The sequence below is a fragment of the Pelecanus crispus genome, unplaced genomic scaffold (genome assembly GCF_030463565.1).
Source record: "Pelecanus crispus isolate bPelCri1 unplaced genomic scaffold, bPelCri1.pri SCAFFOLD_379, whole genome shotgun sequence".
NCBI lineage: Eukaryota > Metazoa > Chordata > Aves > Pelecaniformes > Pelecanidae > Pelecanus > Pelecanus crispus.
Window position 1 is genome coordinate 524 of NW_027461444.1, and position 25203 is coordinate 25726.

Sequence of the window (25203 nt, forward strand, 5' to 3'; positions counted from 1 at the left end):
CCATGGGTGCTCCCCATCCCCGTGGGTGCTCCCCACACCCGTTGGGTGCTCCCAGGTGCCCACGGCAGCCCCACACCCACACCCTGGCACCCATGGGTGCTCCCCATCCCCATGGGTGCTCCCCACACCCGTGGGTGCTCCCCGGCGCCCACAGCAGCCCCCACACCCACACCCTGGCACCCATGGGTGCTCCCCACACCCACAGGTGCTCCCCACACCCATGGGTGCTCCCCGGTGCCCACGGCAGCCCCACACCCACACCCTGGCACCCATGGGTGCTCCCCGGTGCCCACGGCAGCCCCACACCCACACCCAGCACCCACGGGTGCTCCCCATCCCCATGGGTGCTCCCCACACCCGTGGGTGCTCCCAGGTGCCCATGGCAGCCCCACACCCACACCCAGCACCCATGGGTGCTCCCCACACCCGTGGGTGCTCCCAGGTGCCCACGGCAGCCCCACACCCACACCCTGGCACCCATGGGTGCTCCCCACACCCGTGGGTGCTCCCCACACCCGTGGGTGCTCCCCGCTGGTACACCCCATGCCCACAGCAGCCCCCCCGCCCACCCCCTGCCGCCCACGGGTGCTCCCCGTGCCCGTGGCCGCCCCACACTGGCTCGGCAGCACCCGCGGGTGCTCCCCCCGCCCCACGGGTGCCCCCCAGCACCCCTCGGGTGCCCCCGCTCACCCGCGCCGGCGGCGTTGCTGTAGACCTTGAGCATCTGGGAGGCCATGAAGTTGACCTGGGTGTTGTAGGTGGCCTGGACGCTGCGCTTGATGCGCAGCATCTCCCGGATCGTGTCCTCGTTGCCGTGGCGGATCTCAAAGTCCTTCCAGGTCTGCCAGAAGGTGCCCGTGATCTGGGGGGCGCGGGGGGGCACGGTGAGGGGGGGGGACGCCCCACGGCCCTGGGGACAGCGCTGGTGCTCGGGCACCCCCCGACACTGGGGCACCTATGGGGCGCTGGGGACAGCGCTGGCATGGGGGGCACCCCAACATCAGGGCACCTATGGGGCGCTGGGGACAGCCCCGGCATGGGGGGCACCCCACGGCCCTGGGGACAGCGCTGGCATGGGGGGCACCCCGACACTGGGGCACCTATGGGGTGGGTGCTGGGGGACATCCAGCACCTATAGGGTGCTGGCACCCACATAGGCCCTGGGACACCCTTGGCATGGGGGGCACCCCAACATCAGGGCACCTATGGGGTCCTGGGGACAGCCCCGGCATGGGGGCACCCCAACATCAGGGCACCTATGGGGGCGCTGGGGACACCCCCGGCATGGGGGGCACCCCACGGCCCTGGGGACAGCCCTGGCACAGGGCACCCCACAGCCCCAGGACCGTCTCCTGCCCCACGGGGTCCCGCCCGGCTCTGCTGGGTGCCCACCCCCCGGGTGCCCCCCGCCCCCGGGTGCCCCCCGCCCCCGGGCTCACGCGGGGGTCGCAGATCTGGGAGCAGTAGGTTGTAGATGGCGCGGGCCCGGTCCACCTCCCCCCAGCTTGCACTCCATGTCGGCGAAGCGCAGGCACAGCTCCCGCGCCGCGTCGTCGCCCAGCACCTGCACGGGCACCGCGGGGGCCGCAGCACCCGGGGGGGGGCGTCAGCACCCATGGGAGACGGCAGCACCCGGGGGGGACATCAGCACCCAGGGGGACGGCAGCACCCATGGGAGACGGCAGCACCCGGGGGGGGGACATCAGCACCCGGGGGGGGACATCAGCACCCGGGGGGGACATCAGCACCCAGGGGGGGGACGGCAGCACCCATGGGAGACGGCAGCACCCGGGGGGCCACAGCACCCAGGGGGGGACGGCAGCACCCATGGGAGACAGCAGCACCCATGGGAGACGGCAGCACCCAGGGGGGGACATCAGCACCCAGGGGGGGGACGGCAGCACCCATGGGAGACATCAGCACCCATGGGAGACGGCAGCACCCAGGGGGGGACATCAGCACCCAGGGGGGGGGACGGCAGCACCCATAGGAGACATCAGCACCCATGGGAGACGGCAGCACCCGGGGGGGGGACATCAGCACCCGGGGGGGACATCAGCACCCGCGGCATCCCTCCCCCCTGTCCCCACACCCACGCTGTGCCCCTCATCCCCCTGCCCCCCTTTGGTGTCCCCTCGTCCCCTGCCCCCCCGGTGCCCCCATGTCCCCCACTGTCCCCATGTCCCCAGGTCCCCCTGGTGCCCCCCCCTGTCCCCCCGCTGTCCCCATGTCCCCCCAATGCCCGCCCTGCCCCCACAGTGCCGCCATGTCCCCATGTCCCCCCCTGTCCCCGGTGCCCCCCCTGTCCCCATGTCCCCCACGTGCCCCCCCATGTCCCCCATGTCCCCCCCTGTCCCCATGTCCCCCCAGTGCCCCCATGTCCCCCAGTGCCCCCCCTGTCCCCATGTCCCCCAGTGCCCCCCCATGTCCCCTGGTGCCCCCCCCCTGTCCCCAGGTCCCCCTGGTGCCCCCCCTGTCCCCATGTCCCCCAGTGCCCCCTTGTCCCCATATCCCCTGGTGTCCCCAGGTCCCCCCATGTCCCCCGGTGCCCCCATGTCCCCCCAGTGCCCCCCCATGTCCCCATGTCCCCCCCAGTGCCCCCAGGTTGCCCTGGTGCCCCCCCTGTCCCCAGGTCCCCCGGTGCCCCCTCGTCCCCCAGTGCCCCCTCGTCCCATATCCCCCGGTGCCCCCAGGTCCCCCCGGTGCCCCCATGTCCCGCCGGTGCCCCCCCTGTCCCCAGGTCCCCCCGGTGCCCCCCCATCCCCCCCCATGTCCCCATGTCCCCCCAGTGCCCCCCCATGTCCCCATGTCCCCCGGTGCCCCCAGGTCCCCCGGTGCCCCCCCTGTCCCCAGGTCCCCCGGTGCCCCCCCATCCCCCCCCCATGTCCCCATGTCCCGCCGGTGCCCCCCCTGTCCCCATGTCCCCCCCGGTGCCCCCCCCTGTCCCCATGTCCCCCCGGTGCCCCCAGGTCCCCCAGTTGCCCCCCCTGTCCCCAGGTCCCCCTGGTGCCCCCTTGTCCCCCAGTGCCCCCTCGTCCCCATATCCCCATATCCCCTGGTGCCCCCATGTCCCCCCGGTGCCCCAGGTCCCCCCAGTGCCCCCCCATGTCCCCCCATGTCCCCCCGGTGCCCCCAGGTCCCCCCAGTGCCCCCCCTGTCCCCAGGTCCCCCCGGTGCCCCCCCCTGTCCCCAGGTCCCCCCGCTGTCCCCAGGTCCCCCCAGTGCCCCCGCTGTGCCCAGGTCCCCCGGTGCCCCCAGTGCCCCCATGTCCCCCGGTGCCCCCCCATGTCCCCATGTCCCCCCCGGTGCCCCCAGGTCCCCCAGGTCCCCCAGGTCCCCCCATGTCCCCCCGGTGCCCCCCCTGTCCCCATGTCCCCCCGGTGCCCCCAGGTGCCCCCATGTCCCGCCGGTGCCCCCCCCTGTCCCCAGGTCCCCCCGGTGCCCCCCCATCCCCCCCATGTCCCCATGTCCCCCCCGGTGCCCCCAGGTCCCCCCGGTGCCCCCCCTGTCCCCAGGTCCCCCCGGTGCCCCCAGGTCCCCCCAGTGCCCCCCCTGTCCCCATGTCCCCCCCGGTGCCCCCCCCTGTCCCCAGGTCCCCCTGGTGCCCCCAGGTCCCCCCAGTGCCCCCCCCTGTCCCCATGTCCCCCCGGTGCCCCCCGGTGCCCCCAGTGCCCCCCCCTGTCCCCAGGTCCCCCCGGTGCCCCCCCTGTCCCCAGGTCCCCCCGGTGCCCCAGGTCCCCCCAGTGCCCCCCCTGTCCCCATGTCCCCCCGGTGCCCCCCGGTGCCCCCCAGTGCCCCCATGTCCCGCCGGTGCCCCCGCTGTCCCCAGGTCCCCCCGGTGCCCCCAGTGCCCCCATGTCCCGCCGGTGCCCCCGCTGTCCCCAGGTCCCCCCCGGTGCCCCCAGTGCCCCCATGTCCCGCCGGTGCCCCCGCTGTCCCCAGGTCCCCCCGGTGCCCCCCCGGTGCCCCCCCATGTCCCCCGGTGCCCCCCGTGCGCGCGGGCCCCCCACCTCGATGGCCTTCTGGTAGATGGGGCGGGTGTGGGTGACGCCGTAGAGCTCGGCCGCGCGCCTGATGTAGATGTTGAACATCTCGTGCTGCTGGGCGGGCAGCACGGCGCGCGTGGCGCGCTCGTACACCCCCATGGCGTGCCGCGCCAGCCCGAACTCCTCCTCCAGCTTGGCGTACAGCAGGTAGATGGCTGCGGGCACCCGCCGGCACCCTCAGCGCCCGCTCCGCCCCGGGGGGCTGCCGGCGCGCCCCGAAACCCGGGGGCGGGGAACGACCCCGGGGGTGCCCAACGCGAGGGCTGGGGGGGCCGGGCGTGTGCCCGCGGCCGGGGGCTGCGTGCCCCCATGGACGCCCCGGGGGGGAACAAGGGTGCTGGGGACTCCGAAACGCACGCGGGCGGGCACCCAGGGGTGCTGGGGGTCCCAAAACCCACCTGGGGGGTGCCCAGGGGTGCTGGGGGACCCAAAACCCACCCGGGGGGTGCTAGGGGACCCAAAACCCACCCGGGGGGTGCCCAGGGGTGCTGGGGGACCCAAAACCCACCCGGGGGTGCTGGGGGACCCAAAATATGCCCGGGAGTGCCCAGGGGTGCTGGGGGTCCCAAAACCCACCCGGGGGGTGCCCAGGGGTGCTGGGGGACCCAAAACCCACCCGGGGGGTGCTAGGGGACCCAAAATATGTCCGGGGGGTGCCCAGGGGTGCTGGGGGTCCCAAAACCCACCTGAGGGGTGCCCAGGGGTGCTGGGGGACCCAAAACCCACCCGGGGGGTGCTAGGGGACCCAAAATATGTCCGGGGGGTGCCCAGGGGTGCTGGGGGACGCAAAACCCACCCAGGGGTGCTGGGGGACCCAAAATATGTCCGGGGGGTGCCCAGGGGTGCTGGGGGACGCAAAACCCACCCGGGGGGTGCCCAGGGGTGCTGGGGGACCGAACATATGCCCAGGGGTGCCCAGGGGTGCTGGGAGACCCAACGTATGCCCGGGGGGTGCTGGGGGTCCCAAAACCCACCCAGGGGTGCCCAGGGGTGCTGGGGGTCCCAAAACCCACCCAGGGGGTGCCCAGGGGTGCTGGGGGTCCCAACACGCGCCCAAGGCCGGGGGCACCCGGGGCAGGGTGGGCTGTCGGGCGCTCACCTGCGGGCACCCGGCCTGGCACCCCCCGCCCCCGCCCAAAACCCCACACCCGCCCCCGCGCCCCCCGCCCCGCGCCCCCCGCCCCTACTCTTGGCGTATTTGGGGGGGCAGCCGTCCAGCGCCTGCTCGAAGAGGTCCCGCGCCCGCTCCAGCTTGCGGCCGCCGTAGCGGGCGACGAACTTGCTGAGGTAGGTGTGCCAGATGTCCGCCACGTTGGGCCAGCGGAACAGCGCGATGCCCCGCTCGTAGGCCTGCGGGCAGCCGCGGGGCACCGCTGTCACCAGCGGCCACTGGCCCCGCCACGACCCCTGCTGCTACTGCCACCAGCTGTCACCGCTGTCACCAGCCCTGCCACGACCCCTGCCGCTACTGCCACCGCTGTCACCGCGGCCACCAGCCCCGCCACGACCCCTGCCACTACTGCCACCGCTGTCACCGCGGCCACCACCCCTGCCACGACCCCTGCCACTACTGCCACCGCTGTCACCACCCCTGCCACAACCCCTGCCACCGCTGCCACCGCTGCCACCGCGGCCACCAGCCCCGCCACGACCCCTGCCACTACTGCCACCGCTGCCACCGCTGTCACCAGCCCTGCCACGACCCCTGCCACTACTGCCACCGCTGCCACCGCTGTCACCAGCCCTGCCACGACCCCTGCCACTACTGCCACCGCTGCCACCCGCGGCCACCAGCCCTGCCACGACCCCTGCCACTACTGCCACAACCCCTGCCACTACTGCCACCACTGTCACCGCGGCCACCAGCCCTGCCACGACCCCTGCCACTACTGCCACAACCCCTGCCACTACTGCCACCACTGTCACCGCGGCCACCGGCCCCCGCCACGACCCCTGCCACTACTGCCACCGCTGCCACCGCGGCCACCAGCCCCGCCACGACCCCTGCCACTACTGCCACCGCTGTCACCGCGGCCACCAGCCCCGCCACGACCCCTGCCGCTACTGCCACGACCCCTGCCACTACTGCCACCGCTGTCACCGCGGCCACCAGCCCTGCCACAACCCCTGCCACTACTGCCACCGCTGCCACCCGCGGCCACCAGCCCCGCCACGACCCCTGCCACTACTGCCACCGCTGCCACCCGCGGCCACCAGCCCTGCCACGACCCCTGCCACTACTGCCACAACCCCTGCCACTACTGCCACCACTGTCACCGCGGCCACCGGCCCCGCCACGACCCCTGCCACTACTGCCACCGCTGCCACCGCGGCCACCAGCCCCGCCACGACCCCTGCCGCTACTGCCACAACCCCTGCCACTACTGCCACCGCTGTCACCGCGGCCACCAGCCCTGCCACGACCCCTGCCACTACTGCCACAACCCCTGCCACTACTGCCACCACTGTCACCGCGGCCACCGGCCCCGCCACGACCCCTGCCACTACTGCCACCGCTGCCACCGCGGCCACCAGCCCCGCCACGACCCCTGCCACTACTGCCACCGCTGTCACCGCGGCCACCAGCCCCCGCCACGACCCCTGCCGCTACTGCCACAACCCCTGCCACTACTGCCACCGCTGTCACCGCGGCCACCAGCCCTGCCACGACCCCTGCCACTACTGCCACCCGCTGCCACCGTGGCCACCGGCCCCGCCACGACCCCTGCCACTACTGCCACCGCTGTCACCGCGGCCACCAGCCCTGCCACGACCCCTGCCACTACTGCCACCGCTGTCACCACCCCTGCCACAACCCCTGCCACCGCTGCCACCCGCTGCCACCGCGGCCACCAGCCCCGCCACGACCCCTGCCACTACTGCCACCAGCTGCCACCGCTGTCACCAGCCCTGCCACGACCCCTGCCACTACTGCCACCGCTGTCACCGCTGTCACCAGCCCTGCCACGACCCCTGCCACTACTGCCACCGCTGCCACCCCGCGGCCACCAGCCCCGCCACGACCCCTGCCGCTACTGCCACAACCCCTGCCACTACTGCCACCACTGTCACCGCGGCCACCAGCCCCGCCACGACCCCTGCCACTACTGCCACCGCTGCCACCGGCCCCGCCACGACCCCTGCCACTACTGCCACCGCTGTCACCGCGGCCACCGGCCCCCGCCACGACCCCTGCCACTACTGCCACCGCTGCCACCGCAGCCACCGGCCCCGCCACGACCCCTGCCACTACTGCCACCGCTGTCACCGCGGCCACCGGCCCCGCCACGACCCCTGCCACTACTGCCCACCGCTGTCACCGCGGCCACCGGCCCCGCCACGACCCCTGCCGCTACTGCCACCGCTGTCACCGCGGCCACCAGCCCTGCCACAACCCCTGCCACTACTGCCACCACCCCTGCCACCCTTGTCACCGCTACCACCCCCCGCTGCCACCACCCCGCCACAAACCCTGCCACCGCTGTCACCGCTGCCACCGCTGCCGCCACCGCTGTCACTGCTGCCACCACCCCTGCCACAACCCCTGCCACCACCCCTGCCACCGCTGCCACCATGCTGCAAACGCTGTCACCACCCCTGCCACTCCTGCCACCACCGTCACCACCCCTGCCGCTGTTGCCACCGCCACCACCGCCACCACTGTCACCACCCTTGCTGCTGCTGCCACCGCTGCCACCACCCCTGCCATGGCTGTCACCACTCTGCCACCCCTGCCCACCGCTGTCACCGTCCCTGCCACCCCTGTCACACTGCAAACACTGTCACCACCCCTGCCACCACCGCTGCCACCACACTGCAAACGCTGTCACCACACTGCAAACGCTGTCACCACCACTGCCACCCCTGCCACCACCGCTGCCACCACCGTCACCACCCCTGCCGCTGCTGCCACCCCTGCCACCACCCCTGCCCACCGCTGTCACCGTCCCTGCCACCCCTGTCACACTGCAAACGCTGTCACCACCCCTGCCACCACCACTGCCACCACGCTGCAAACGCTGTCACCGCCCCTGCCGCCCCTGCCGCCGCTGCCACCGCGCGCCGCGGCCCCCGGCCCCCGGCCCCACCTTGAAGCTCTCCTCGAAGTAGCCGTGCTCCTCCAGGAAGAGCCCGTAGTTGATGACGATCTGGGGGGTGGCGATGCGCAGGTCCAGGATGCGGTCGTACACCGCCTTGGTGGACTGGGGGGGCGGGGGGTCAGCACCCGCCCCGGCACCCCCGGGACAGCGGGGTGCCAAGGGGGGGGGACGGGGGGCACCTGGAGGGGACAGGGGGGTGCCAAGGGGGGGGGGGCACCTGGAGGGGACAGGGGGGTGCCAAGGGGGGGGACGGGGGGCACCTGGAGGGGACGGGGGGCACCTGGAGGGGACAGGGGGGTGCCAAGGGGGGGGACGGGGGGCACCTGGAGGGGACAGCGGGGTGCCAAGGGGGGGGACGGGGGGCACCTGGAGGGGACAGGGGGGTGCCAAGGGGGACGGGGGCACCTGGAGGGGACAGGGGGGTGCCAAGGGGGGGGACGGGGGGCACCTGGAGGGGACAGGGGGGTGCCAAGGGGGGGGACGGGGGGCACCTGGAGGGGACAGGGGGGTGCCAAGGGGGGGGACGGGGGGCACCTGGAGGGGACAGGGGGGTGCCAAGGGGGACGGGGGGCACCTGGAGGGGACAGGGGGGTGCCAAGGGGGACGGGGGGCACCTGGAGGGGACAGCGGGGTGCCAAGGGGGGGGACGGGGGGCACCTGGAGGGGACAGGGGGGAGCCAAGGGGGGAGACGGGGGGCACCTGGAGGGGACAGGGGGGTGCCAAGGGGGGGGACGGGGGGCACCTGGAGGGGACAGGGGGGTGCCAAGGGGGGGGGACGGGGGGCACCTGGAGGGGACAGGGGGGTGCCAAGGGGGGGGGGGGGGGGGCACCTGGAGGGGACAGGGGGGTGCCAAGGGGGACGGGGGCACCTGGAGGGGACAGGGGGGTGCCAAGGGGGGGGACGGGGGGCACCTGGAGGGGACAGGGGGGTGCCCAGGGGGACGGGGGGCACCTGGAGGGGACAGGGGGGAGCCAAGGGGGGGGACGGGGGGCACCTGGAGGGGACAGGGGGGTGCCAAGGGGGGGGACGGGGGGCACCTGGAGGGGACAGGGGGGTGCCAAGGGGGGGGACGGGGGGCACCTGGAGGGGACAGGGGGGTGCCAAGGGGGACGGGGGCACCTGGAGGGGACAGCGGGGTGCCAAGGGGGGGGACGGGGGGCACCTGGAGGGGACAGGGGGGAGCCAAGGGGGGAGACGGGGGGCACCTGGAGGGGACAGGGGGGTGCCCAGGGGGACGGGGGGCACCTGGAGGGGACAGGGGGGTGCCAAGGGGGGGGACGGGGGGCACCTGGAGGGGACAGGGGGGTGCCAAGGGGGGGGACGGGGGGCACCTGGAGGGGACAGGGGGGTGCCAAGGGGGGGGACGGGGGGCACCTGGAGGGGACAGGGGGGTGCCAAGGGGGACGGGGGCACCTGGAGGGGACAGGGGGGTGCCAAGGGGGGGGACGGGGGGCACCTGGAGGGGACAGGGGGGTGCCAAGGGGGGAGACGGGGGGCACCTGGAGGGGACAGGGGGGTGCCAAGGGGGGGGACGGGGGGCACCTGGAGGGGACAGGGGGGTGCCAAGGGGGGGGACGGGGGGCACCTGGAGGGGACAGCGGGGTGCCAAGGTGGGGGGACGGGGATGCGGGGGCACCCCTGGGGGACAGCGGGGTGCCAAGTGGGGGGAAGGGGATGCGGGGGCACCCCTGGGGGACAGCAGGGTGCCAAGTGGGGGGACGGGGACAGGGGGGCACCCCCGGGGGACAGCGGGGTGCCAAGGGCGGGGGGATGGGGACGGGGGGGCACCCCGAGGGGACAGCGGGGTGCCAAGGTGGGGGGACGGGGATGCGGGGGCACCCCTGGGGACAGCGGGGTGCCAAGGTGGGGGGACGGGGATGCGGGGGCACCGCTGGGGGACAGCGGGGTGCCAAGTGGGGGGAAGGGGATGCGGGGGCACCCCCAGAACACGGGGGGGCACCCAGAAGGGACAGGGGGGTGCCAAGGTGGGGGGGAAGGGGACGGGGGAGCACCTGGGGGATGGGGGGGGCACCCAGAGGGGACACGGAAGTGCCAAGGGGGCCACAGGGGCACCCAGAGGGATTGGGGGGTACTGGGGGGGACATGGGGGTACCTGGAGCGTTTGGGGAGCACCCAGAAATGACGAGGGGTGCTGGGGGGCATGGGGACACCCAGAGGGATTGGGGGGCACCCAGAGGGGACACGGGGGTGCCAAGGGGACCACAGGGGCACCCAGAGGGATTGGGGGGCACCCAGAGGGGACACGGGGGTGCCAAGGGGACCACAGGGGCACCCAGAGGGATTGGGGGGCACCCAGAGGGAACACGGGGGTGCCAAGGGAGCCCAAGAAAGCATGGGGCACGCAGAAGGGACATGGGGGGGTGGGGGTCACCCCAAGAGGATATGGGGTGCATGGGGGCACCCAGGGGAGATGGGGGGCACCCGAGGGGGGCCAGGGGGGTGCCAAGGGATTGACGTGGGTCACAGGGGCACCCACAGCAGATGGGGGGGGCACCCACAGCAGTTTGGGGGGGTGGGGAGGCCAAGGGGGGCCCCACAGAAGATGGGCAAGGCCATCGGGGTGCAAAGGGGGGCACCCAGAACTTGGGGGGGGGGGGGGGGAGGGGGGCAGGGAGGGCCCCTAGGGGGGTTTGGGGGCCCCGGGGGGCGCGGCGGGGGGGCACCCACCTGGAAGGTGCCCAGGCTCTCCTCCAGGTCGGCCAACATGGACCAGACCTTGAGGGACTTGTAGAGGCGGTTCTGGACGGGCTCCGTGCAGTCGAAGTACTCGGCCCTCTTGGCGGGCAGCGCCGTGGCTTTCTGGGGACACGGACGGACGGCGGGGGGTGGCACCTGCGGCCCCCCGGGGTCCCCAAACCCCCACCGTGCGGCACCCAGCCGCCCCCGTCTGCCTTTCCACCCTCCCAAGGTGGATTAGGGGACCCAGCACCGCGTTAGGGGACCCAGCACCGCGTTAGGGGACCCAGACGTCCCCATTACGAGACCCGGTGTCACGTTAGGGGACCCAGGCGTCCCCATTAGGGGACCCAGCGTCGTGTTAGGGGACCCAGCACCACGTTAGGGGACGCAGACGTCCCCATTAGGGGACCCAGCGTTGTGTTAGGGGACCCAGTGTCGCGTCAGGGGACCCAGACATCCCATTATGGGACCCAGCATCCCGTTAGAGGACCCAGACACCCCATTAGGGCACCCGGCATTGCGTTAGGGGACCCAGCGTCGCATTAAGGGACCCAGACGTCCCCATTAGGGGACCCAGCACTGCATTAGGGGACCCAGACACCCCGTTAGGGGACCCAGATGTCCCCATTACAGGACCCAGCATCGCGTTAGGAGACCCAGCGTCCCGTTAGAGGACCCAGACGTCCCCATTAGGGCACCCGGCATTGCGTTAGGGGACCCAGCACCCCGTTAGGGGACCCAGACACCCCGTTAGGGCACCCAGCATCGCATTAGGGGACCCAGCACCCCGTTAGGGGACCCAGCATCGCGTCAGGGGACCCAGCACCCCGTTAGGGGACCCAGATGTCCCCATTACAGGACCTAGCATCGCGTTAGGGGACCCAGCGTCCCGTTAGAGGACCCAGACGTCCCCATTAGGGCACCCGGCATTGCGTTAGGGGACCCAGACACCCCGTTAGGGGACCCAGCACCCCGTTAGGGCACCCAGCATCGCATTAGGGGACCCAGCACCCCGTTAGGGGACCCAGCATCGCGTCAGGGGACCCAGCACCCCGTTAGGGGACCCAGATGTCCCCATTACAGGACCTAGCATCGCGTTAGGGGACCCAGCGTCCCGTTAGAGGACCCAGACGTCCCCATTAGGGCACCCGGCATTGCGTTAGGGGACCCAGACACCCCGTTAGGGGACCCAGCACCCCGTTAGGGGACCCAGCATCGCGTTAGGGGACCCAGGCGCCCCATTACGGGACCCAGACGTCCCCATTAGGGCACCCGGCATTGCGTTAGGGGACCCAGACACCCCATTACGGGACCCAGCACCCCGTTAGGGGACCCAGACACCCCATTACGGGACCCAGACGCCCTGTTAGAGGACCCAGCACCCAGTTAGGGGACCCAGACATCCCCATTAAAGGACCCAGGCACCCCCGCTGTGCCCCGCGCCCCCCCCAGCCCCCCGGCAGCCCCCCCGGACCCGCAGGATGCGCAGGGCCTCCTCGTAGTTCTCGTGCCGCAGCTCCATCTCCCCGAACTCGCACCAGACGGCGGCCAGGTCCTCCACCTGCCGGAACCGCACTCGGGTGGCCTTGGTCAGGATGGTGCGGGCCTGGGGGCGAGGGACGGTCGGGGTGGGGGACATGGGGGGGCTGCCAGGGGGTGGGGGACATGGGGGGGCTGCCAGGGGCAAGGGGACAATCAGGGTTGGGGGGACATGGGGGGGACAATCAGGGTTTGGCTGTCAGGGTTTGGGGGGACAGTGGGGGGGACACTCAGAGTTTGGTGGACCCCAGGGGCTGCCAGGGTTTGGGGGGACAGTCGGGGTGGGGGGACAGCAGGGGGGACACTCAGGGTTTGGGGTACATGGTGGGGGGGGACACTCAGGGTTTGGGGGACAGTGAGGGCTTGGGGGACCCCAGGGGCTGCCAGGGTTTGGGGGGGACAGGGTGGGGGGACAGTGGGGGGGACACTCAGGGTTTGGGGGACATGGGAGGGGGACAGTCAGGGTTTGGGGGACATGGGGGGGGACACTCACAGTTTGGGGGACACCAGGGGCTGCCAGGGTTTGGGGGGACAGTCGGGGTGGGGGGACAGCAGGGGGGACACTCAGGGTTTGGGGTACATGGTGGGGGGGGACACTCAGGGTTTGGGGGACAGTGAGGGCTTGGGGGACCCCAGGGGCTGCCAGGGTTTGGGGGGACACTCAGGGTTTGGGGGACATGGCAGGGGGACAGTCAGGGTTTGGGGGACATGGGGGGGGACACTCACAGTTTGGGGGACACCAGGGGCTGCCAGGGTTTGGGGGGACACTCAGGGTTTGGGGGACGTGGGGGGCTGTCAGGGTTTGGGGGACATGAAGGGGCACAGCCAGGGGGTGGGGGACGCTGGGGACAATCAGGGTCTGGGGAACACCTGGGGGTCAGCGGGGTTTGGGGAGACGTTTGAGGGGGACACTCGGGGCTTGGAGGGAACCTGGGGGGCACAGCCAGGGGGTGGGGACGCAGGGGACAGTCAGGGTCTGGGGGCCGTGGGGCACAGCCAGGGTCTGTGGGGGGCACCAGGCCCGGAGGGTTTGGGGGGCCCGGAGGGTTTGGGGCCGCGGGGGACAGGCAGGGGTTGGGGGTCCCGGGAGGGGACGGGGGGCCCCTCACGTCGTCCAGCTGCCCGTTGTCCTCGTAGAAGCGGGCGAAGGCCACCCAGAGCCCGTGGGGCCGCCCCGTCGCCTTGAAGGGGTCCACGGTGCGGACGGCCTCCGTGTAGGTGTTGATGATCTGGGGGGATGGGGGGGACGCGGGGACGTGGGGGACGCGCCCGAACCCCCGGACGGGTCACCCCCCCCCCCCACGTGCGCCCCGCTGTCCCCGTGTCCCCCCCTTACACCCACCCTGGAGCGCCTACGCCAGGCGTGTCCCCTCGGGTCCCCCCAGCGTCCCCCCGTGTCCCCGTGTCCCCCCCAGTGTCCCCCCGTGTCCCCCCCCAGCATCGCTGTGTCCCCATGTCCCCCCCAGCGTCCCCCCGTGTCCCCCCAGCATCCCCCTGTGTTCCCGTGTCCCCCCCAGTGTCCCCCCGTGTCCCCCCCCAGCATCGCTGTGTCCCCATGTCCCCCCCAGCATCCCCCCGTGTCCCCTCGGGTCCCCCCAGCGTCCCCCCGTGTCCTCCCCAGCATCGCTGTGTCCCCATGTCCCCCCCAGCATCCCCTCGTGTCCCCTCGGGTCCCCCCAGCGTCCCCCCGTGTCCCCCCCAGCATCGCTGTGTCCCCATGTCCCCCCCAGCATCCCCCCGTGTCCCCTCGGGTCCCCCCAGCGTCCCCCTGTGTCCCCATGTCCCCCCCAGCATCCCCTCGTGTCCCCTCGGGTCCCCCCAGCGTCCCCCCGTGTTCCCGTGTCCCCCCCAGTGTCCCCCCGTGTCCCCCCCAGCATCGCTGTGTCCCCATGTCCCCCCCAGCATCCCCCCGTGTCCCCTCGGGTCCCCCCAGCGTCCCCCTGTGTCCCCATGTCCACCCCAGTGTCCCCCCGTGTCCCCCCCAGCATCCCCCCATGTCCCCCCCAGCGTCCCCGTGTCCCCATGTCCCCCCCAGCGTCCCCCCATGTCCCCCCCAGCATCACTGTGTCCCCGTGTCCCCCCAGCGTCCCCCCATGTCCCCCCCAGCATCACTGTGTCCCCATGTCCCCCCCAGCGTCCCCCCATGTCCCCATGTCCCCCCCAGCATCCCCCTATCCCCCCCAATGTCCCCATGTCCACCCCCACATCCCCCCATGTCCCCCCGTGTCCCCCCCCTGCATCGCTGTGTCCCCATGTCCCCCCCAGCATCCCCATGTCCCCCCGCATCCCCCCGTGTCCCCCCCAGCATCGCTGTGTCCCCACGTCCCCCCCAGCGTCCCCCCGTGTCCCCCCCAGCACCCCCCACGTTCTCCTTACACGTCCCCCGATGTCCCCGTGTGCCCCCGGTAGCCCCCCCCGCTGTCCCTGTGACAAGCTGGTGTCCCCGTCCCCCCCAGCAGCCCCCCACGTGCCCCCTGCAGTGTCCCCGTCCCCCCCAGCAGCCCCCCACGTGCCCCCTGCAGTGTCCCCGTCCCCCCCAGCAGCCCCCCACGTGCCCCCTGCAGTGTCCCCGTCCCCCCCAGCAGCCCCCCACGTGCCCCCTGCAGTGTCCCCGTCCCCCCCAGCAGCCCCCCACGTGCCCCCTGCAGTGTCCCCGTCCCCCCCAGCAGCCCCCACGTCCCCACACACACTCCCGTGTCCCCACGTGTCCCCCGCCACCTCCCCTGCTGTCCCCACGGGTGCTGCTCTGTGCACCACGGGGTCCCCACGTGTCCCCCAAGCCCACCCCGGTGTCCCCCGCTGTCCCCCCATGCCCACCCCGGTGTCCCCAGGTGTCCCCCTAAGCCCACCCCAGTGTCCCCAGCTGTCCCCCCATGCCCACCCCGGTGTCCCCCGCTGTCCCCCTAAGCCCACCCCAGTGTCCCCCGCTGTCCCCCCATGCCCACCCCGGTGTCCCCAGGTGTCCTCCGCACCCACCCCAATGTCCCCCACTGTCCCCCCACCGTGTCCCTGTCGTGTCCCCGCTGTCCCCCCACTGTCTCCCGTGTCCCCGCTGTCCCGCTGCCGTCCTCCCACCATCCCCCCGCCATGTCCCCCCACTGCGTCCCCATGTCCCCCCGCTGCGTCCCCGTGTCCCCCCACTGTGTCCCCGCTGTCCCCCCGTCCCCACTGTCCCATTGTCCCCCTGCCGTGTCCCCGCTGTCCCCCCATGTCCCCACTGTCCCCCTGCCGTGTCCCCCCCGCCGTGTCCCCCTACTATGTCCCCATGTCCCCGTTGTCCCCCACCGCGTCCCCGCCGTCCCCCCAGTGTCCCCCGTGTCCCCGCTGTCCCCCCGCCGCGTCCCTCCTGTCCCCCACCGCATCCCCGTGTCCACCCAGTCCCCCCACGTCCCCACTGTCCCCCCGCTGCGTCCCCGTGTCCCCCCACTGTGTCCCCATGTCCCCCCGCTGCGTCCCCGTGTCCCCCCACGTCCCCACTGTCCCCCCACTGTGTCCCCATGTCCCCCCGCTGCGTCCCCGTGTCCCCCCACTGTGTCCCCATGTCCCCCCGCTGCGTCCCCGTGTCCCCCCACTGTGTCCCCGCTGTCCCCCCGTCCCCACTGTCCCATTGTCCCCCTGCCGTGTCCCCGCTGCCCCCCCTTGTCCCCACTGTCCCCCCTGCTGTGTCCCCTACTATGTCCCCATGTCCCCGTTGTCCCCCCACCGCGTCCCCGCCGTCCCCCCAGTGTCCCCTGTGTCCCCCCGCCGCGTCCCCCCTGTCCCCCACCGTGTCCCCATGTCCACCCGCTGTCCCCCCATGTCCCCGTGTCCCCCCACTGTGTCCCCATGTCCCCCCGCCGCGTCCCTCCTGTCCCCCACTGCGTCCCTGTGTCCACCCAGTCCCCCCACGTCCCCACTGTCCCCCCCGCTGTGTCCCCGTGTCCCCCCGCTGTGTCCCCATTGTCCCCCCGTCCCCACTGTCCCATTGTCCCCCTGCCGTGTCCCCGCTGCCCCCCCCATGTCCCCACTGCCCCCCTGCCGTGTCCCCCCCGCCGTGTCCCCCTACTATGTCCCCATGTCCCCGTTGTCCTCCCACCGCGTCCCCGCCGTCCCCCCAGTGTCCCCTGTGTCCCCCCGCCGCGTCCCCCCTGTCCCCCACCGTGTCCCCATGTCCACCCGCTGTCCCCCCATGTCCCCACTGTCCCCCCGCTGCATCCCCGTGTCCCCCCACTGTGTCCCCATGTCCCCCCGCCGCGTCCCTCCTGTCCCCCACTGCGTCCCTGGGTCCACCCAGTCCCCCCACGTCCCCACTGTCCCCCCGCTGCGTCCCCGTGTCCCCCCACTGTGTCCCCATGTCCCCCCACTGTGTCCCCATGTCCCCCCGCCGCGTCCCTCCTGTCCCCCACCGTGTCCCCGTGTCCACCCGCTGTCCCCCCACGTCCCCACTGTCCCCCCGCTGTGTCCCCATGTCCCCCCACTGTGTCCCCATGTCCCCCCGCCGCGCGCCCACCTGCTCGGGGCGCCCCTGGTAGAGCTGCACCCGCTTGTGCCACTCGTGGACGTTGTGGGGGTTCTGCCGCAGCAGGACGCTGTTCAGCAGCAGCGGGCGCCGCGCCATCAGCTGCTCGAAGCGCGCCAGGCGCAGCTCCAGCTCCACCTCCTCTGGGGACAGCGCCGGCACGGCGTCAGGGGGCGGGGGGACCGGGACCCCTGGGCGCTGGGCACCCCTGGGTGGGGACGGGGGGGCTGGGGATGCCCAGGCTGACCAGGACCCCCCCCCGGGTGGGGACAGGGGGCTCTGGGGATGCCCAGGGGGACCAGGACCCCCCCCCGGGTGGGGACAGGGGGCTCTGGGGATGCCCAGGCTGACCGGGACCCCCCCCCGGGTGGGGACAGGGGGCTCTGGGGATGCCCAGGGGGACCAGGACCCCCCCCGGGTGGGGACAGGGGGCTCTGGGGATGCCCAGGGGGACCAGGACCCCCCCCGGGTGGGGACAGGGGGTTCTGGGGATGCCCAGGGGGACCGGGACCCCCCCCCGGGTGGGGACAGGGGGCTCTGGGGATGCCCAGGGGGACCAGGACCCCCCCCCGGGTGGGGACAGGGGGCTCTGGGGATGCCCAGGGGGACCGGGACCCCCCAGGGGTGGGGACAGGGGGCTCTGGGGATGCCCAGGGGGACCAGGACCCCCCCCCGGGTGGGGACAGGGGGCTCTGGGGATGCCCAGGGGGACCGGGACCCCCCCCGGGTGGGGACAGGGGGCTCTGGGGATGCCCAGGGGGACCGGGACCCCCCCCCGGGTGGGGACAGGGGGCTCTGGGGATGCCCAGGCGGACCAGGACCCCCCCCCGGGTGGGGACAGGGGGCTCTGGGGATGCCCAGGGGGACCAGGACCCCCCCCCGGGTGGGGACGGGGGGCTCTGGGGATGCCCAGGGGGACCAGGAACCCCCAGGGGTGGGGACGGGGGGCTCTGGGGATGCCCAGGGGGACCGGGACCCCCCCAGGGCACTGGGGACCCCTCAGAGGGCAGATGGGGGGGCCTGGGGACACGTGGGGGCAGGGGGACTGGCACCCACATGGGGCGCTGGGGACCCCTCAGGGTGTGGATGGGGGGGTCTGGGGACATTCGGGGACAGGATGGGGTGTCAGGGGACAGGAGGGGGGGACCAGGACCCCCCCCAGTGCTGGGCGCCCCCCGGGGTGGGGACAGGGGGCTCTGGGGATGCCCAGGGGACCAGGACCCCCCCCCGGGTGGGGACAGGGGGCTCTGGGGATGCCCAGGGGGACCGGGACCCCCCCCCGGGTGGGGACAGGGGGCTCTGGGGATGCCCATGGGGACCAGGACCCCCCCCCGGGTGGGGACGGGGGGCTCTGGGGATGCCCAGGGGGACCAGGACCCCCCAGGGGTGGGGACAGGGGGCTCTGGGGATGCCCAGGGGGACCAGGACCCCCCCCGGGTGGGGACAGGGGGCTCTGGGGATGCCCAGGCGGACCAGGACCCCCCCCCGGGTGGGGACAGGGGGCTCTGGGGATGCCCAGGCGGACCAGGACCCCCCCCCGGGTGGGGACAGGGGGCTCTGGGGATGCCCAGGCTGACCAGGACCCCCCCCGGGTGGGGACAGGGGGCTCTGGGGATGCCCAGGCTGACCAGGACCCCCCCCCGGGTGGGGACGGGGGGCTCTGGGGATGCCCAGGGGGACCAGGACCCCCCCCGGGTGGGGATGGGGGGGCTGGGGATGCCCAGGCTGACCAGGACCCCCCCCGGGTGGGGACAGGGGGCTCTGGGGATGCCCAGGGGGACCAGGACCCCCCCCCGGGTGGGGACGGGGGCTCTGGGGATGCCCAGGGGGACCAGGACCCCCTCCCGGGTGGGGACGGGGGGCTCTGGGGATGCCCAGGGGGACCAGGACCCCCCCCCAGGTGGGGACAGGGGGCTCTGGGGATGCCAGGGGGACCAGGACCCCCCAGGGCACTGGGGACCCCTCAGAGGGCAGATGGGGGGGCCTGGGGACACGTGGGGGCAGGGGGACTGGCACCCACATGGGGCGCTGGGGACCCCTCAGGGTGTGGATGGGGGGGTCTGGGGACATTCGGGGACAGGATGGGGTGTCAGGGGACAGGAGGGGGGGACCAGGACCCCCCCCCAGTGCTGGGCGCCCCCCGGGGTGGGGACAGGGGGCTCTGGGGATGCCCAGGGGGACCAGGACCCCCCAGGGGTGGGGACAGGGGGCTCTGGGGATGCCCAGGCTGACCAGGACCCCCCCCCGGGTGGGGACAGGGGGCTCTGGGGATGCCCAGGCTGACCAGGACCCCCCCCGGGTGGGGATGGGGGGGCTGGGGATGCCCAGGGGGACCAGGACCCCCCCCCGGGTGGGGACGGGGGGCTCTGGGGATGCCCAGGGGGACCAGGACCCCCCCCCGGGTGGGGACGGGGGGCTCTGGGGATGCCCAGGGGGACCAGCAGGGGGACCAGGACCCCCTCCCGGGTGGGGACGGGGGGCTCTGGGGATGCCCAGGGGGACCAGGACCCCCCCCCGGGTGGGGACGGGGGGCTCTGGGGATGCCCAGGGGGACCAGGACCCCCCCAGGGCACTGGGGACCCCTCAGAGGGCAGATGGGGGGGCCTGGGGACACGTGGGGGCAGGGGGACTGGCACCCACATGGGGCGCTGGGGACCCCTCAGGGTGTGGATGGGGGGGTCTGGGGACATTCAGGGACAGGATGGGGTGTCAGGGGACAGGAGGGGGGGACCAGGACCCCCCCCCAGCGCTGGGCGCCCCCCGGGGTGGGGACAGGGGGCTCTGGGGATGCCCAGGCTGACCAGGACCCCCCAGGGTGCTGGGGACCCCTCAGGGAGCGCATGGGGGGTCTGGGGACAGGGTGGGGTGTCAGGAGACATGTGGGGGAAAGGAGGGGGTGACCACGACCCCCCCAGGGTCCTGGGGAGCGCTCAGGGTGCGGACGGGGGGTCTGGGGACACTCGGGGACAGGTTGGGGTGTCGGGGGACAGGAGGGGGTGACCATGACCCCCCCCACAGCGCTGGGCGCCCCCCGGGGTGGGGAGAGGCCATCAGGGGACACCCGGGGATGACGTGGGGTGTCAGGGACCCCCATAGGGTGCTGGGTGCAGGGCCCGCCGGGGAGGCCCGTGGGGAAACTGAAGCAGGGCACCCCCAAGCCACCCTTTTTGGGGGGAAGCTGGGGCAGGGCACCCCCAAGCCACTCTTTTTGGGGGGAAGCTGGGGCAGGGCACCCCCAAGCCACCCTTTTTGGGGGGAAGCTGGGGCAGGGCACCCCCAAGCCACCCTTTTTGGGGGGGAAGCTGGGGCAGGGCACCCCCAAACCACTCTTTTTGGGGGGAAGCTGGGGCAGGGCACCCCCAAGCCACTCTTTTTGGGGGGAAGCTGGGGCAGGGCACCCCGGGCACCCCCCGCTCACCGTCCTCCTCCTTGCCCAGCTCCGCCACCGTCTCCATCTTGGCGGCGATGACGCTCTCCTCGAACTGGGCGTAGCTGTCGAAGACCTGGGTGAAGTCCCGCACCGTCATCACCGTCTGCACCGCCTCCTCGTAGACGTCCCGGGCCTGCGGGGACGGCGCGTTGGTTGGGGACAGCGGGTTGGGGACAGCGACGGGGCGGGAGGGGGCTCCCGGGGGTGGAGGGGTCGGGGGTGGGGTGGACAGGGGGGCCCTGGGTGACGTGGGGATGGGGGTGCTGGTGGCCCTGGGGTGATGTGGGGACAATGTACCAGGGTGGTGGTGGCCCTGGGTGACGTGGGACCGGGGTGGTGGTGGCCCTGGGTGACGTGGGGATGGGGGTGCTGGTGGCCCTGGGTGACGTGGGGACAATGTACCAGGGTGGTGGTGGCCCTGGGTGACGTGGGGACAATGTACCGGGGTGCTGGTGGCCCTGGGTGACGTGGGGACAATGTACCAGGGTGGTGGTGGCCCTGGGTGACGTGGGGATGGGGGTGCTGGTGGCCCTGGGGTGACGTGGGGACAATGTACCACAGTGGTGGTGGCCCTGGGTGACGTGGGGACAATGTACCACGGTGGTGGTGGCCCTGGGGTGACGTGGGGACAATGTACCACGGTGGTGGTGGCCCTGGGTGACGTGGGGACAATGTACCGGGGTGGTGATGGCCCTGGGTGACGTGGGGACGAGAGACCGGGGTGGTGGTGGCCCTGGGTGACGTGGGGACAATGTACCAGGGTGGTGGTGGCCCTGGGTGACGTGGGGACGAGGGACCGGGGTGGTGGTGGCCCTGGGTGACGTGGGGACAATGTACCGGGGTGGTGGTGGCCCTGGGTGACGTGGGGGACAATGTACCGGGGTGGTGGTGGCCCCGGGTGACGTGGGGACAATGTACCAGGGTGGTGGTGGCCCTGGGTGACGTGGGGATGGGGGTGCTGGTGGTCCTGGGGTGACGTGGGGACGAGGGACCGGGGTGGTGGTGGCCCTGGGTGACGTGGGGACAATGTACCAGGGTGGTGGTGGCCCTGGGTGACGTGGGGATGGGGTGCTGGTGGCCCTGGGGTGACGTGGGGACAATGTACCACGGTGGTGGTGGCCCTGGGTGACGTGGGGACAATGTACCGGGGTGGTGGTGGCCCTGGGTGACGTGGGGATGGGGGTGCTGGTGGCCCTTGGGGGTCTGGGGACAAGGGACTGGGGTTGGGGTGGCCCTGGTCATGGGTGGGGGACAGGGGACAGGGGTGGCAGCAGCTCGGGCTGGCCTGGGGACAGGAGTGGTGGCCCTGGAGTGACAAGGGCACAGGGAACCAGGGTTGGGGTGGCCCTGGGGGGGTGTGGGGACAGTTCTGGTGCTGGTGGCCCTGGGGTGGCCCAGAGAGGAGGAGACGGAGCCTGCGGTGGCCCTGGGGTGGCACGGGGACAGGGGACCAGGGCTGGGGTGGTCCTGGGGTGGGGACAGGGCAACAGGGCTGTGGTGGCCATGGATGGCACGGGGACAGGGGCCCAGGGCTGTGGTGGCCCTGGGACAGGCGATGGGTGCCGTGGGGACAGGGGCCCAGGGTTGGGGGGGTCCTGGGGTGGGGACAAGGGATGGGTGCCGTGGGGACAGGGCAACAGGGCTGTGGTGGCCATGGATGGCACGGGGCCAGGGGCCAGGGCTGTGGTAGCCCCGGGGTGGCCCGGGGACAGGCGATGGGTGCTGTGGTGGCCCCGGGGTGGGGACAGAAGCCTGGGACTCGGGTGACAGTGGGGCGGGGGACAGGGACGGGCGTTGCGGTGGCTCCGGGGAGGTTTGGGGCCACAAACCCAGGGCGGGGGGGTCCGGGGGGGTGGCCAGGGTGGGGGCCGCAGGGGTGGCCGCAGGGGTGGCCGGGGGGTGGCCAGGGTGGGGGCTGCAGGGGTGGCCGCAGGGGTGGCCGGGGCAGGGGCCGCGGGGTGGCCAGGGGCGGGGGCCGCAGGGGTGGCCGCAGGGGTGGCCACAGGGGTGGCCACAGGGGTGGCCGGGGGTGGGGGCCGCAGGGGTGGCCGCAGGGGTGCCGGGGGGCGGCCGGGGTGGGGGCCGCAGGGGTGGCCGGGGTGGGGGCTGCAGGGGTGGCCGGGGCGGGGGCCGCAGGGGTGGCCACAGGGTGGCCGCAGGGGTGGCCGGGGGGCGGCCGGGGTGGGGGCCGCAGGGGTGGCCGGGGCGGGGGCTGCAGAGGTGGCCGGGGGGTGGCCAGGGTGGGGGCTGCAGGGGTGGCCGCAGGGGTGGCCGGGGCTGCAGGGGTGGCCGGGGGCGGGTCCGGGGGGTGGCCAGGGGGGTGGCCAGGGTGGGGGCCACGGGGTGGCCGGGGGGGTGGCCGCGTCACCTTCTCGAAGTGGCCGCTGCGGATGTAGCAGTCGGCCAGGGCGCCCCAGAGCCGGCCCAGCTGGTCGGTGAAGCGCGTCAGCCCCCCCCGGATGATGGCCCCCGCGTCCAGCGAGCGCACCCGCTCCGGGTGCTGGGAGAGCAGCTCGCACAGCTCCTGCCACAGCTGGGGGGCCGGGGGGGTCAGCGCCCCGAGGGGACCCCCAAAACACCCCGAGGGGACCCCCCAGAGCACCCCGAGGGGACCCCAGAGCCCCCCCAGCACCCACAGGAGCCCCCCCACACCCGCTCCGGGTGCTGGGAGAGCAGCTCGCACAGCTCCTGCCACAGCTGGGGGGCCGGGGGGGTCAGCGCCCCGAGGGGACCCCCAAAACACCCCGAGGGGACCCCCCAGAGCACCCCGAGGGGACCCCAGAGCACCCCAGCACCCACAGGAGCCCCCCCACACCGGGTGCTGGGAGAGCAGCTCGCACAGCTCCTGCCACAGCTGGGGGGCCGGGGGGGTCAGCGCCCCGAGGGGACCCCCAAAACACCCCGAGGGGACCCCCCAGAGCACCCCGAGGGGACCCCAGAGCCCCCCAGCACCCACAGGAGCCCCCCCACACCGGGTGCTGGGAGAGCAGCTCGCACAGCTCCTGCCACAGCTGGGGGGCCGGGGGGGTCAGCGCCCCGAGGGGACCCCCAAAACACCCCGAGGGGACCCCCCAGAGCACCCCGAGGGGACCCCAGAGCACCCCAGCACCCACAGGAGCCCCCCCACACCGGGTGCTGGGAGAGCAGCTCGCACAGCTCCTGCCACAGCTGGGGGGGCCGGGGGGTCAGCGCCCCGAGGGGACCCCCAAAACACCCCAAGGGGACCCCCCAGAGCACCCCGAGGGGACCCCAGAGCACCCCAGCACCCACAGGAGCCCCCCCACACCGGGTGCTGGGAGAGCAGCTCGCACAGCTCCTGCCACAGCTGGGGGGCCGGGGGGGTCAGCGCCCCGAGGGGACCCCCAGGACACCCTGAGGGGACCCCCCAGAGCACCCCGAGGGGACCCCAGGGCCCCCCAGCCCCTTGTGTCCCCCCCCAGCACCTCCTGGTGCCCCCCAGAGCCCCTCTCCCCCTCCCCAACTTCCCTGGCACCCATGGGTGCCCCTCCACCACCACCCAGGGCCCTGCCCCCCAGCCCAGCACCCACAGGTGCCCCCAGCCCCACTTGCCACCCCCCCCAGTGCCCCCCAGCCCCTTGTCACCCCCCCAGCACCTCCTGCTGCCCCCCAGAGCCCCTCTCCCCGACCTCCCTGGCACCCACTGGGTGCCCCCCAGAGCCCACGGGTGCTCCCACAGCACCCATGGGTGCCCCCCACCACCACCCAGTCCCCCGTCACACCCCGGCAACCTCCTGGTGCCCCCCAGAGCCCCTCTCCCCGACCTCCCTGGCACCCAGTGGGTGCCCCCCAGAGCCCACGGGTGCTCCCACAGCACCCATGGGTGCCCCCCCCCCCCCCCCACCCAGTCCTGCCCCCCGACCCAGCACCCACAGGTGCCCCCAGCCCCACTTGTCACCCCCCCAGCCCCTTGTCGTCCCCCCCAGCCCCTCCCGGTGCCCCCCAGAGCCCCCTTCCCCCTCGCCAACCCCCCGGCCCCGCCCCAGCACCCACGGGTGCCCCCGGCACCCACCTGGTAGTTGGACTTGCCCTCCTTGGAGACGAAGCGCTCGTCGTTGACCAGGCGGGCCAGGCGCACGGCGGCCTCGTCCAGGCGCCCCACGGCGCGCAGGTACCCCACGTACTCCTCCGCGCTCTCGGGGCTCAGCTGCGCGGGGACCCTCAGGGCCGGCCCGCGGCCCCCGTGTCCCCCCCGCGTCCCCCCGTGTCCCCCCCGCGTCCCCCCGCGTCCCCCCGTGTCCCCCCCGCGTCCCCCCCACGGCCCTCGGACCACCCCGTCCCCACACAAACGCCTGCCGCCACCGCTGCCCCGGCACTGTCGCCTCTGCCCTTCTCCATGTGTCCCTACAACCTGTCCCTGCCCCGTGTCACCCCGTGTCACCCCTGCCCCAATCCCCTGTGTCCCTACACCCTGTCCCAGCCCCATGTCACCCCGCGTCACCCCTGCCCCTATCCCGTGTCCCTACAACCTGTCCCAGCCCCACGTCACCTCTGCCCCGATCCCGCATGTCCCTACAACCTGTCCCTGCCCCGTGTCACCCCGTGTCACCCCTGCCCCAATCCCCTGTGTCCCTACAACCTGTCCCAGCCCCGTGTCACCCCGCGTCACCTCTGCCCCGATCCCGTGTCCCTACAACCTGTCCCTGCCCATGGCACCTCCGCCCCAATCCCCCATGTCCCTACAACCTGTCCCAGCCCTCCGTCACCCCGCGTCACCTCCGCCCCAATCCCCCGTGTCCCTACACCCTGTCCCAGCCCCGTGTCACCCCGCGTCACCTCTGCCCCGATCCCGCGTGTCCCTACAACCTGTCCCAGCCCCGAGTCACCCGGTGTCACCTCTGCCCCGATCCCGCGTGTCCCTACAACCTGT

The 25203-nt window shown here is 73.9% G+C and overlaps 1 protein-coding gene across 1 annotated transcript; it reads right to left on the bottom strand.

Annotated features, from left to right (window-relative positions):
- Window positions 1-690: 690 nt before the first annotated feature.
- Window positions 691-24480, bottom strand: XAB2 (XPA binding protein 2; the record flags this gene model as incomplete). The annotated part of the gene is given in 14 exon segments (XM_075727465.1): window positions 691-862; window positions 1440-1469; window positions 1471-1500; window positions 1502-1564; window positions 4011-4201; window positions 5234-5396; window positions 8135-8248; window positions 10837-10968; window positions 12323-12454; window positions 13497-13616; window positions 16877-17028; window positions 20304-20448; window positions 22684-22848; window positions 24346-24480. Coding segments are annotated over 14 exon segments (1744 nt in total), but the record flags the coding sequence as incomplete, so codon positions are not given.
- Window positions 24481-25203: the final 723 nt, after the last annotated feature.